This window comes from Oncorhynchus keta, chromosome 15 (genome assembly GCF_023373465.1).
Source record: "Oncorhynchus keta strain PuntledgeMale-10-30-2019 chromosome 15, Oket_V2, whole genome shotgun sequence".
NCBI lineage: Eukaryota > Metazoa > Chordata > Actinopteri > Salmoniformes > Salmonidae > Oncorhynchus > Oncorhynchus keta.
The window spans coordinates 27,277,328-27,291,933 of NC_068435.1; the positions used below are offsets into that span (position 1 = coordinate 27,277,328).

General features: G+C 42.1%; 1 protein-coding gene across 2 annotated transcripts in view; it reads right to left on the reverse strand.

Moving 5' to 3' along the window:
* Positions 1-14,606, reverse strand: part of ctnnd2b (catenin (cadherin-associated protein), delta 2b) — a 107,665-nt gene that overhangs the window by 3,032 nt on the left and 90,027 nt on the right. For both annotated transcript variants that reach the window (XM_052463795.1, XM_052463796.1), the window contains 8 exons: positions 13,037-13,222; positions 11,500-11,688; positions 11,074-11,224; positions 5,818-6,049; positions 4,696-4,780; positions 3,977-4,103; positions 489-620; positions 243-319 (listed from right to left, as the gene is read on the reverse strand). In XM_052463795.1, the coding sequence (XP_052319755.1) occupies positions 243-319; positions 489-620; positions 3,977-4,103; positions 4,696-4,780; positions 5,818-6,049; positions 11,074-11,224; positions 11,500-11,688; positions 13,037-13,222 (1,179 nt within the window). The remainder of the gene's footprint in view (positions 1-242; positions 320-488; positions 621-3,976; positions 4,104-4,695; positions 4,781-5,817; positions 6,050-11,073; positions 11,225-11,499; positions 11,689-13,036; positions 13,223-14,606) is intronic.

Genomic DNA, 14,606 nt, shown 5'->3' on the forward strand with positions numbered 1-14,606 from the left:
AACCTAAATGGGTTCTTCGGCTGTCCCCATTGGATAACCATTTGAAGAACTCTTTTTGGTTCCAGGTAGAACCCTTTTGAGTTCCAGGTAGAATCCTTTACACAGAGGGTTCTACATGGAACCAAAAAGGGTTCTCCTATGGGAACAGCCGAAGAACCCTTTTGCTTCCCTTTTTTATAAGAGTTTACCTAGCAGTGAACGTTGCTCTTGCAATGATATCAAGTAATTTCTTCAAACCTTACCTGGTTGTGTTTGATGTCATCACTTGGAGAGACATAGGCACCTCGGAACAATGTTGAGGTTCCACTTGAAATTTGAACTACCGGTGGGAAAGAAACAGAGAGGTATGTGGTTATTGTTGCCAAGCTGATTATTATGAAATGACAAAAAGCCTTCACACTGGTTTTAGAGTTCACATCATCTGATGAAAACACACTGACTCCAGAAACGAGGAGGAAGCTGACGGAGGCCCTGAAATTCCTTCCTACCTGCCATGGCATCTTTCCTCGAAGTGTGCTCACCCTTGTTGCCATGGTAACTGGCATTGGTGCCCGTTGATTCGTAGTCTGTCTTCCTCTCCTTAATGCTGATCATCTCCCGGGGAGAGGCAGGGGCACTTGCTGCAAACACACAGATTACACATCAAGTATATTATTATCTGTAAAAGACGTTTGGCATTCACTTGAGCCCCTTTGTCATGTACACTAAACAAAAATGTAAACGCAACATTTTACTGAGTTTCAGTTCATATAAGGAAATAAGTCAATTGAAATAGATTCATTAGGCCCTAATCTATGGATTTCACATGGCTGGGACAACAGATATGCATCTGTTGGTCACAGATGCCTTAAAAAAAGGCAGGGGGGTGGATCATAAAACCAGTCAGTATCTGGTGTGACCACCATTTGCCTCATGCAGCACGACACATCTCCTTCGCATATCAGGCTGTTGATTGTGGCCTGTGGAATGTTGTCCCACACCACTTGGCCGGGAACTGGAACACACTGTAGTACACGTCGATCCAAATCATCGCAAACACGCTCAATGGGTGACATGTCTGGTGAGTATGCAAGCCATGGAAGAACTGGAACATTTTCAGCTTCCAGGAGTTGTGTCCAGATCCTTGTGACATGGGGCAGTGTATTATCGTGCTGAAACATGAGGTGATGGCGGCGGATGAATGGCACAACAATGGGCGTCAGGATCTCGTCACGCTATCTCTGTGCATTCAAATTGCCATCGTTAAAATGCAACTGGGTTCGTTGTCCGTAGCTTATGCCTACTCATGCCCTAACCCCACCGCCACCATGTGGCATTCTGTTAACAACGTTGACATCACCAAACCGCACACCCACATGACGCCATACACACTGTCTGCCATCTGCCAGGTACAATTGAAACCAGGATTCATCTGTGAAGAGCACACTTCTCCAGCATACCAGTGGCCATCGAAGGTAAGCATTTGCCCACTCAAGACCCTGGTGAGGACGATGAGCACGCAGATGGGCTTCCCTGAGGCGGTTTCTGACAGTTTGTGCAGAAATTCTTTGGTTGTGCAAACCCACAGTTTCATCAGCTGTCCGTGTGGCTGGTCTCAGATGATCCCGCAGGTGAAGTCAGAAGTGGAGGTCCAGGAATGGCTTGGTTACACATAGTCTGCAGTTGTGCGGCTGGTTGGACATACTGCCAAATTCTCTAAAACGACGTTGGAGGAGGCTTATGGTAGAGAAATGAACAAACTTTTCTGGTGGAAATTTCTGCAATCAGCATGCCAATTGCACACTCTGTGGCATTGTGTTGTGTGACAAAACTGCATATTGTAGAGTGGCCCTTTATTGTCCCTAGCACAAGGTGCACATGTGTAATAATCATGCTGTTTAATCAGCTTCTTGGCAAAGAATGTAAACATTTGAGAGAAATAAGCTTTTTGTGTGTATGGAACATTTCTGGGATCTTTTATTTCAGCTCCATGAAACATGGGACCAACACTTTACATGTTGCGTTTATATTTATGTTCAGCATATAATCCTCCTGCTCTTGTACAGTAACATATTCTGTTGAAACAGGTCAAGGAAAGCTGACAGTGAAGCGGCTGATGACATCAGAGAAAACAAGCATGTAATGAAAACAAACACATAGGCCTAACTATATACTGTAGGCTAAACAGATCTAACATCCACAAATGGCTCTTCTATGAAATCTTTACTCAGAGAGTTTATTGCTTTCTAATAGGATCCATTAAGGTCAGTGTTTCCACGATGAATTTCATTCAACTCCAATTAGAACACCCTGTAACAAGAACATCCTCTTATAATCACCATTAAACACAGCCAACGGCTACAGTACCAAGTTATAGGTTTCAACAACAGTAGTACCAATACCTGGTACATTTATATTTTTAGTAAGTTAGCAGATGCTCTTCCCCAGAGCGACTTCTAGTCAGTGTATTTTGACAACTATTTATTCTGCTTCGGGCCCTAACTCCCAAGGGTTATCCTATGAGGCTACTGTTGAGGTGAACAGAGCCTGAGCTGTGGTATTCAACCCCCCCCCCCCCAAAAAAAATCAGCTGTGTCACCTGAGTCATTCCTCTATCCTCCTCCTGCTTTCCTCTCTTCTCTCTTTTCATCTCAAAGGGTAAGTGAGTAACTGCCAGTTGCTTATTAGTGTCTGTGCACCGCTGTGTCTGGGCAGACACCACCTTATCCTTCATTCATCTTTAATCCAAAACATTACTACGTTTTCAGAATCTGTCTGAAATGCATGGTCAAATTGTTCTGCAATGTCTGGCAATTAAAGCTCTAAAGAAGGGGTGTCAAACTCATTCCACGGAGGGCCGAGTGTCTGCAGGTTTTTGTTTTTTCCTTTCAATTAAGCCCTAGACAACCAAGTGAGGGGAGCCCCCGTAGTTTTGGAATTGTTAGTTAGATTACTTGTTGGTTATCACTGCATTGTCGGAACTAGAAGCAAAAGCATTTCGCTACACTCGCATTAACATCTGCTAACCATGTGTATGTGACTAATACAATTTGATTTGATTTGATTTGACCTTAATTCATCAATCAAGTCCAAGGGTGGAGCAGAAACCCGTAGACACTTGGCCCACCATTTGACACATGCTCTAAAGGATGATCAGCCTCGTGAGTTTGCAAAAGATGTCCAGTATTTTAATGGGGTAAAGAGAGAATACTGTTGTGGAATTATCAGAATTAGTTGAGTAACATAGATAAGATGTGTAATTTTCATGATATGCTTATGAGTTATTTCTCATAAGAATGTATTTTGTTGTACTATAGTGGTGGCCATTGGCAGTTATCTGTTCTATGTCAGGACTAAGTTGCATGGGCCACAGGGAGGGGAGAGGTCAAAGTGTCATAATGTGTAAACATATCTTTTACTCCCTACCTTTTTCTAGTGGGGGAAAGAAGGGTTGCAGTGTCTGGAATCATTCTATGCTCCCTCTAATGTTGCTTTTATTTTAACCTATAGCCTCATTCTCCCCTCTGTGAGTTTGTCCAGGAGTTTGTATTTTTAGTGGGTTGTATCTAAATGACAATTTGATATATGCCTGTTGATATGGAGGATTTGGTTTATGGTTCTGGGGTTTGGGAAAGGAGACAAAGCTGAACGATGAGTTATGTCTATGCTGTCTGACTATGTGTGTCTTTGCTATTAAAAGGAACTCAGTTGCATTGTAAGGGGTCTCTCAGAGAATTCACTGGGAGACACTGAATTTATCTGAGAGTCACAGGATTGTGATAGAGCTCGTATAATTAAAGATGGACTTTTATAACTAACTCTGACGTGTGTGTGTGGTTTGCTCCCATGATTTGGTAAATAGAGGACATTTCCACGACAATACACCTACGCACTGACATGCATACCACTTGTCCACCAACTGGTCCTGATCCCGGGTGTCTGTCAGTAGTGGCTTGATGGAGTGGGAGGGCAGAAGGAGAGACAACAGTGGACTCACCTGATCGATTATTTGGAGATGTCCGTACGGGCGAGATGGATGGGGTGCGGGAGGAAGAATATGGTCTTTGTCTATCTCTTTCTATTGTAGAGGATGAGCCAACAAAATGATACTGAGAATATCCATCCTGGGGGAAAAAGAGATGCATTAGGGAACTTAGCTATAATGAACTGCAACATTCTGTATTATTGTACTGAATGATCATACTCAATAATCTAAGATAATCTGGTCAAATAGCAAATGGGTTAGAAACTATCCTCACATTAAAATGAGGCAAAATAGAACAGGGGGATGTTACGAGAATGACTCTCTATCCATTTTAGTAAAGCATGCAACACCAGTCTTGCAGAGCTTGGTTTTTCTCCCCCTCTCAAAGCCTTTAAACCCTCTAATTCTTAATCCGTCTTGTTTCATTAAAGCATGTTTGTCTCCTCTCCTCAGGTCAACATTGACAGATTCTTTAGTTCATTAAACTGCAGCCCAGAGGGATTCCAGCTTTACTCTCACTATACATTCTTGCACTTGTGTTGCTTCGTGAGCTTTACTGAACTGTCACGCATGCACCGCTGCACAGGTTTTGCCATTTATTCTCTCTCTCTCTCTCTCTCTCTCATTTTAATAAGAACATAAAAACCAACTCAAGAGACTAAGGTGTTAAACTTTCAAGAGCTCCTTCAGCAGATGTCTTGTGTTGGCAGCAAGTTCTTTGTATTACACACCTTTTTGTAGAGGCTGCGAAGGTCTCTGTACTGCCACATACTGTTGAGGACTTGAGAGGCTGCTTTTACCACTTTGGGTGTGTGTCTGGGGAAGAGAAACACAAGACTTCATTTTACTCAGATGACTAGAACCACATGTTCTAAACAAAAGGTTTGGTATGCCCGCTGCTAGATGAAAGATCACCAGTACAAAAACATTTAGAAACAAATTAAATCGATCATTTTTTAGACATAAACATTCAAAGCGAACATAAAATGGAAACAAGCTAACTCTGTACTTTAGCACCATTGTCATTTTTGCACAAAAACAAGACAAATCTCAAATGGAAAAAGCAATTAGCAGAGATAAATCCAATCAGTTTAGCATCAGAGGCCCTCTCTCTCACACAGCACCTATCCTCTATCTCTGCACAGAAACGCCATGAGCCACAACTGTCAGCGCCAGAGGTGATTCAATTAACCACGCATCCTTCATTCTGATTCACACCAGAGATATGGAATAATCAAAAGTTATTACATCATAGCACTGCAGATATAGCAACACTTCTCTTCTGTCAAGACTCTTAAAGATTATTCTTCTCTTTATCCCAGATAACACATTTCTACTCTATGAGGCAACATATTCTTACAGTTGTACAGAGTCTGTTGTCCTTGGCAACATTAGGCAAGTGCATCACCGGACTAACTGGAGAGGAAGCCAAAGCACACCACTCAATTAAGTTACCTTGCTAATTGCAAACTAAAAGCTTATAAGGGATATTTGGGCTCATAAAAATCACAAACGAGAAAACATAAAAACCACAAATAGCTACCTTTAAAAGGCATTTCTCTACAGTGGTGAGTTGTAGAGAAAACATAATTTTAAAAAATCTACTTAAGGGAATTAAGAGGGAAATGATCAGAACCTTAGTACGTACTTACAGCTCCCATGTCCCGATCAGCAGTTACATTAATGCTACAATCCATATACATTTATATCGTTAGAGTCAGTGAACATAGTCTTTTGTGACAGTGTGTTAAAATGTTATATACAGTAGAATAGCTGGACAGCAGGCATGCAAGCAAGCTTTTCCTCTGGCTTCCCAAATTAGGGTGACCACAGCATGACTCCTGGACACCTACTTGTCTCCTTTGCTCCTGGCGATGCCGATGAGTTTCTCGATGCCTCCAGCGTCACGCAGAGCCTTGGTGTTCTCCATGTTCTTAGTGATGACCTCGTGCAGGGCACAGCAGATAGCTGTGATAGTGTCGTCCGACATGGTCTTCCCAATAGCACTGGCAGCAGTCCCACCACTGCTGTTGTTGTTGTTCCCCCCGGGCAATCGGTGGACCAAGTCTCTCATTGCGTACTTGCCTGTTGTGGAAAGAAAACAACCTCATGGTTAGTTATACTGTATATGAACCTTTTAATAACCTTTTAAAGTTTGGACACACCTACTTTTCTATATATTGACTATTTTCTTACATTGTAGAATAATAGTGAAGACATCAAAACTATGAAATAACACATATGGAATCATGTGGTAACCAAAAAAGTGTTAAACAAATCAAAATACATTTTATATTTTAGATTTTTGCCTTGATGATCGCTTTGCACACTCTTGGCATTCTCTCAACCAGCTTCATTAGGAAGTAATCTGGAATGCATTTCAATTAACAGGTTTGCCTTGTTAAAAGTTCATTTGTAGAATTTCTTTCCTTCTTAATGCATTTGAGCCAATCAGTTGTGTTGTGACAAGGTAGTGGTAGTATACAGATGATAGCCCTATTTGGTAAAAGACCAAGTCCATATTATGGCAAGTACAGCTCAAATAAGCAAAGAGAAACGACAGTCCATCATTACTTTAAGACATGGAGGTCAGTCAATCTGGAAAATGTCAAGAACTTTGAAAGTTTCTTCAAGTGCAGTCGCAAAGAAACATCAAGCGCTATGATTAAACTGGCTCTCATGAGTACCACCACAGGAAAGGAAGACCCAAAGTTACCTTTTGCTGCAGAGGATAAGTTCATTAACGTTACCGGCCTCAAAAATCGGCATTTAACTGCACCTCAAATTGCACCTCACAGAGTTCAAATAACAGACATCTCAACATCAACTGTTCAGAGGAGACTGCGTGAATCAGGCCTTCATGATCGAATTGCTGCAAAGAAACAACTACTAAACACCAATAAGAAGAAGAGACTTGCTTGGGCCAAGAAATGGACATTAGACCGGTGGAAATTTGTTCTTTGGCCTAATGAGTCCAAATTTTAGATTTTTGGTTCCAACCACTGTGTCTTTGTGAGACGCAGTGTAGGTGAACAGATGATATTTGCATGTGTGGTGCCCACTGTGAAGCATGAAGGAGGTGTGATGGTGTGTGGGTGCTTTGCTGGTGACACTGTCAGTGATTTATTTAGAATTCAAGGCACAGTTAAACCAGCATGGCTACCACAGCATCCCATCTGGTTTGCTCTTAGTGGGACTGTCATTTGTTTTTCAACAGGACAATGACCCAAAACACATGTCTAGGCTGTGTAAGAGCTATTTTACCAAGAAGGTAATCACCTGACCTCAACCCAATTGAGATGGTTTGGGATGAGTTGGACCGCAGAGCAAAGGAAAAGCAGCCAACTAGTGCTCAGCATTAAGTGGGAACTCCTTCAAGACTGTTTGAAAAGCATTCCAGGTGAAGCTTGTTGAGAGAATGCCAAGAGAATGCGTGTGCAAAGCTGTCATCAAGGTGGCTATTTTGAAGAATCAATATTTTTTTTACTCACAAAAGCTCTGACGAAGGCCGTGAGGCCGATACGTAAGCTTATTAAAGATCAGTGATACTATCAAGAGGAGTGTACGGTTTCCTTTTTCCTTCATCTTGTTCAACTGTTACCATGTACCTGCAAAAAAGATTGCTCAGATGTGCGAGTGCCTTTTGAATTTTGAAGAATCTAAAATCTAAAATCTATTTCGATTTGTTTAACATTTTTTTGGTTACTACATGATTCCATATGTGTTATTTCAGAGTTTTTATGACTTCACTATTATTCTACAACGTAGAAAACAGTAAAAAAATAAAGAAAAACCCTTGAATAAGTAGGTGTGTCCAAACGTTTGACTGGTACTGTATGTGCTATTAGGGAACAGATTAGAAAGCTATGGATGCAGAAGAACAACATTCTTCTATAAATATGCATGTTCTCCACGACGCAGTGTTCCGTTTGTATACCTTCATATTTACAACAGCAAGAGAGGGGAAATGGTAGCAAATGGCCAATACAACAGAAACTGATAAAGACAAGCAGTATTTACTATACTTCACATTATCTAACCTCGTCACTACTCAGTGGACAGCAGGAGAGCCTTCAAGGTCAGAGACGTGTACAAGCCCTTTGTCCTATAAAGGCTATGTCCCCCATGAGCAGTGAGCGATTGAGCTAAAGAGGATTTCTTGACTTGACAGGAGAACAATAAATACGGCACTTCACACTGAGGCACCCACTTGAAGAAGAATAAAGAAGACAAAGGATATACGTATGGGAATGATGCTTAAGGATATATAATACAATACTTATGGATTTTAGTCAAAAACAAAAAAACTAGGGCATAAGAAAAGGATAGAGAGAATAATAGAGAGCGAGAGAGAGAGAGAGAGAGAGAGAGAGAGAGAGAGAGAGAGAGAGAGAGAGAGAGAGAGAGAGAGAGAGAGAGAGAGAGAGAGAAAATGAGATAAATAGAGAGAGAAATTCATGGAGCAGTGCTTTTAATAATTCACAATACAGCCTCAAACTCCCAGCCTGACATTTACAGCTATGTGACGAGGGCTTAATACATCCATCTTCTGCTCAATGGGGCTTTTTAATACCCCGCTAAACACTCATACTCTACTGTAGGCCTGAGGACACAACATTCGTAGCTGGGATGGAAATACCAAACCCCTTGACACCTCCCAGGTAATGGCATTTTCATAGAAAACACTTACGTTTTAAAGGGAGGCCTGGGAATGAGAACGACTGAGAATGTCTTGCCAATGCACAATCGCTTTGTGTGATTCATAGTATAGTCTTCAAAGCATTAGAAACAACACAACATGTGTTTGTAATCAGTGGTGTAGTGGAGGATAAACGCAAGTAAATGCAGTTTATGCACCTTTTTTATATTGAACCTTTTTATTTAACTAGGCAAGTCAGTTAAGAACAAACTCTTATTTACAGTGACAGCCTACCCCTTGCCAAACCCAGACGACGCTGGGACGATTGTGCGCCGCCTTATGGGACTCCCAATCATGGCCGGATGTGATACAGCCTGGATTCGAACCAGGGACTGTAGTGACGCCTCTTGCACTGAGATGGAGTGCCTTAGACCACTGCGCCACTCGGGAGCCCTTCTGGATTTTGCGTGACGGTTGAAAGTATATAGTGTGTTACTTTATTCACTGCAAACAGTGAGTTTACCTACCTATTTTTTAACAACTACATCACTATTTGTAATGTAGATAAACAAAGAGGGTGAAGATAATTTGAGCTGATGATTATCACAAAGGTCATTTTCCAAGTTACATGTAATACACACTTTATATATGCTGTGTGTAATAATGGCTATAATGTCAATGAAATGCCAATAACGAAATCGCCCTTTGCATGGCTATCAGTAGCGTCAGATTTAGCCAGACATAACATTGTCTTAACATGACTTAAGCATGTAAACAGATAATTGTGGGTTACTACCCTTTATTCTACCAACAAAGAGTTGGGAGTCCGAAGGCCTGCGGGCTCTATGACATGATACATACATCTACTTAGCACAGAGCACCAGCCTGAAACGGCAAGAGCAGTTGCTATGGAGATGCCGAGGTCCAACAGAACATCTCGTTTATTAGAGAGATCAATAGTCTTTTAGTGCTGTCATGAGGAGAATTTCAACCATGTGAACACAGTCCACAAAGAGAGCTCTGCAGTGCACACCCATCTTAGTAGATAAATAGGCTGGTATAGTTTGCTGCAGAGAAGTGCACACATTGTCTATGGGGGCACACATACAGTGCATTCGGAAAGTATCCAGAACCCTTGACTTTTTCCACATTTTTTAAGTTACGGCCCTCTTCTGAAATGGAGTAAATCTTTTTTTCCCTCATCAATCTAAACACAATACCCCATAATGACAAAGCAAAACAGGTTTTTAGAAATGTTTGCAAATTTATAATAAATAAAAACATTAAAATATCATATTTACATAAGTATTCAGACCCTTTACTCAGTGCTTTGTTGAAGCACCTTTGGCAGCGATTACAGCATCGAGTCTTCTTGGGTTTGACACTACAAGCTTGGCAGACCTGTATTTGGGGAGTTTATCCCATTCTTCTCTGCAGATCCTATCAAGCTCTGTCAGGTTGGATGGGGAGCGTCGCTGCACAGCTATTTACAGGTCTCTCCAGAGGTGTTCGATCGGTTTCAAGTCCGGGCTCTGGCTGGGCTACTCAAGGATATTCAGAGACTTGTCCCGAAGCTACTCCTGCGTTGTCTTGGCTGTGTGCTTAGGGTCATTGTCCTGCTGGAATGTGAACCTTCGCCCCAGTTTGAGTTCCTGTGCACTCTGGAGCAGGTTTTCATCAAGGATCTCTCTGAACTTTGCACTGTTCATCATTCCGTCAATCCTGACTAGTATCCCTGTCCCTGTCACCACCATGCTTCAACGTAGGGATGGGCCAAGTTTCCTCCAAACGTGACGCTTGGCATTTAGGCTAGAGTTCTTGGTTTCATCAGACCAGATAATCTTGTTTCTCATGACCTGAGAGTCCTTTAGGTGCCTTTTGGAAAATGTCAAGCGGGCTGTCATGTGCTTTTTTAAACTTTTTTTTTTTACAGAGGATTGACCTCCGCCAGGCCACTCTACCATAAAGGCCTGATTGGTGGAGTGTTGCAGAGATGGGAGAATCTTTCAGAAGGACAACCATCTCCACAGAGGAACACTGGAGCTCTGTCAGAGTGACCATTGGGTTATTGGTCCCCTCCCTGGTCAAGGCCCTTCTAACCCCGATTGCTTAGTTTGGCCGGGCGGCCAGCTCTAGGAAGAGTCTTGGTGGTTCCAAACTATTTCCATTTAAGATTTATGGAGGCCACTGTGTTCTTGCAAACATTTCTACAAACCTGTTTTCACTTTGTCATTATGGGGTATTGTAGTTGTAGTTTGATAAAGAAAGCATGTATTTAATACATTTTAGAACAAGGCTGTAATGTAAAAAAAATTGGAAAAAGTCACAGGGTCTGAATATTTCCCGAATGCACTGTATATAAACGCATATGCATGAGCACACTTACATACTCGCACTAATGCACACACACACAAACATGCATGTAGAATGTATGAGTGTACAATATTGATTCACTGACAACTACACTTACCGATGAGTTCTTTGTTTCTGACGTCTAAGGCCATGTTTCTTAAAGCTGTGGCCACAGCACACACCACCCTGTCGTTGTCGATCCTCAGGAGCTCCACCAGGATGGGCAGACCCTTCTCTTTCCTCACCGCCGCACGGATATACACAGACCACTGGAGAGGAGAGGAGAAAGAGAAGACAGTCACACTTCATCATAAAAAACACACATCATTCTGCTCTATATATGGGACAACAACAGGAGTAGTCTACTCCCCCAACACTGCCCAATATAGCATTTCTCCAGTAGTAGCTCATGCTTTCTTAATGTTGCAGTGAGCTCAGAGCAACCAATGTCTAAGGCAAGTTCATTTTGACAGTTTGACAATGACAGTGTGACTAGAAAATGGCCGCCACTGGAGCAGCTCTGAGGAGGGAGACCATAGCTTACTGTACTGTGCTGTACCTTCCAGCTGCCTGCAGCCAAGTTCTGCAGAGCCCCGGCTGCCCCCTCCAGGGTGTCTGGGTTGGAGCACTCAGACAAGAGTGTGAGGTAGGGCTTGACGATGGTGGGGTGCCACAGCATCTGAATGCCTTTGGGAGGGTCAGCTGAGTCCGGGAAGGGCCCAACACCATCCCACTGGGTGACACAGAATGGTGGAATATTACTACTATCAATACTACAGGCATAAGATGTGGCATCAAACTTTTTGACAACACCACTTAGTTACAGTGACACTAAAAATAGCTTAAAGGGTGACTGCACTACCTGATTTGGCCTTGTTTTAGATTTGGTTGATTAAGAAATGCTAGTGGCCAAGACCTGAATTCAAACGTGAGATGGTTTCGGGGTGTGGTTTTATGTGGGTTTTTCGTGTGTGTGTGTTCGTAGGTGTAAAGAGTTAGCCAAATTATTTCGCCAATTAGCTTCAGCCGGCTGGTGTGCGACTGCAGCAAAATTGGTTTGACTTTGGATAGCCTTTCTCCGGGGTTTGTTAGGGACTGTCAATAAATTACACAATGTAAATTAGATAATATTTTCATGTTGCACACCTTTTAGTTCCCATTAAATGCTTTTAATATTTGTATATTAATTTCTACAATTTATAGTTTGGTTTGAGGTGTTCAAGTCATTGTACTTTGTGTAATTTACCGATGTTCCCCAACTGGACCCATAGGGATAACCAAAGTCAGCCCACATTTAACACAGGCATTACGATCGGGTCGTGTGTAGCTGCACTCCGAAATGTATGATCACTTGTGTGCTGCCAGCTGTCGGCTGGGCAGGATGTGGGCAGGATTAAAACAAACCAAACCTTAATTTACGTTGTGATGCAGTCACGACCACAAGTCTAACAAAACTCTGTTTTGGACGAGACTGACTTTATGACCAAAATTATCCTATTTACACTTTGTAGTCATTTCCACAGTAGAATAAACGTTTCTGACTCATATCGATGCCACATAGGCTGTTTTCTAAATGAGAAGTTGGTTTTTAGGGGCAGTTGTCTTTAATTATCAAAGAACAATGAAAATATTGAAAACACTTAATATGGTTGAGACTTGAGTGACAAGTGAGTCACGCACTGCTTTCTGAATGATTTACTTACAAGATAAACATGATTTAAGAATGAGCATCCAGCAACATAACATCCATGGGACATATCTCACATACTAAATCATCCACACCGTACCAACTGCATGAGCATCTAATGTATGCCAGATTAGATTATTTGTACCGACATTTCAATCCCAATGAATAGCATAATCCAACTCAGTTAGATAATAATCAAACCTTGACTTTGCCAGTTTTTTTCCCAGCCTTGGCAGTAGAAACCAGAAGAAACCAAAAGACCCTCTTTCAGAACTAAACCCAGTAAATGTGTAATTATCCATGAGATGTAGACCCCCCTCCCTAGCCGGGCTTCCAGCACCACTGCTGTAACATGCTGGCTAATTGCTAACAGCTGCAGTGGAGAGGAACCCACCTGATCATGGGCCTTCTTTTTCTTTTTCTTCTTCCCCCAGCAACCAGAGCTCTCAGCATCCTTGCCGTTGGCATCGCCACAAAGCAATCCATCAAGCTCGTCTGTGCCTATCTGCTGTCCCTGAGATGTCTCTGCCGCTAGTCGATACGAGAGGTTCCTCAAAATGCACACACAGTTTTCAATGGTCTGCAAGGACAAAAGAGGGAGATGACGAAAGATAGAGGGAGGGAGGGGGGGAAAGGAGAGAGGGGGAGAGGAAGAGAGAGAGAGAGGGACAAAAAAAGAAATAAAGTGGGAGAGAGAAAGAAAGAAAGAGAGAGAGAAAGATCAAGAGATGAGAGCAGTATTTTCATTTGAGGCGTGCCGTGAGATGTATGCATGTCAGCCATGTAGTGATAAATACAGTTAAGACTGTTAGTATCCTCCAATGGAAATGGACAGGATGTTGTAAGGACGCTATAAACTGGGGCAAATGCATAAGTCAAATATCTGTCTGTTGCTGTTTGCTTTCGAATAGACAGCACAAGCAATGCAATAGGCCATGGCGCCATTGCTTAATGTATGTTGACACTTTTACTTAATGACATCTTACAGAATGCCTACAGCTAAACAAAGCAGATGGCAACCCTTCAATAATACAATTAACAGTGCAAGAATTAAAGAATAGCTCTTTAACTAGTATTTAAAGGCGACCAGTATGTAAAGACGATTGGTACATTAATTGACCAGTCTGTAAGTTCGCAAATGCGATTGGTATAGTAAAGTGCATCTGTTCCTAATGTATGACTAACTCATTGTACTGGTTAGATTGCTGTGCTGGATCCTTGCCAGAGCAGTACAGTAGTGCTAATCCCATTGTAGTGATCATTGAGGCAGAAAATAATGTAGTGGGGTGACTTTGGTCTTGTAAAGGATTTTCAGTGGGATTAGGGCTGACCAGATCTCCTTCAAACTGGTTGGCAGAAAGTAGTCCAGACGTAACAAAGGCCCTCGGAAACCAAACAAAATAGGGAGAGTGTACGTAGAGGAGCTTTACGGTACCATAACCTACTGTATATCTCTGTAGCAGAGAGGGCAGATATGGAAGGTATTTTATTAGGGAAGAACAGTTTGTCATTGTTATTGCTTGACATCGGGATAATGTAGTATGTGCGTTGCACTGCTCGAGGTTATCATGTACTGTTCGTATGGAGTACCCTGTCCCTTTTTTTTCTCAGATTCCCAAGGTATTTTACAAGCCATAAACAGGTGACCTTGAACCACACAGAATCTGACAGTGTGTCAATTTCTCCATGCCTGACCTGTGATTGAATCCGTCCAATAGTTGAACATTGACTAGTACGTATAAAGGATATAATCTCAACATAATATACACAGGCGCTGTTTGTATTATCCTAAATAATACATTTCAAATCATTAACTCCATAGACTCTGAGGAATTCATTCGCAGGAAATTGGACATCTGGTATTGGCTTTTGGGAAAGGACCAGTGTAATCAGAGCTGGTGATGATCTTTGCTAGCCAGACTGCACAGTAGATTCTCCCCATCTCTCTACGCTGTGCACCAGCA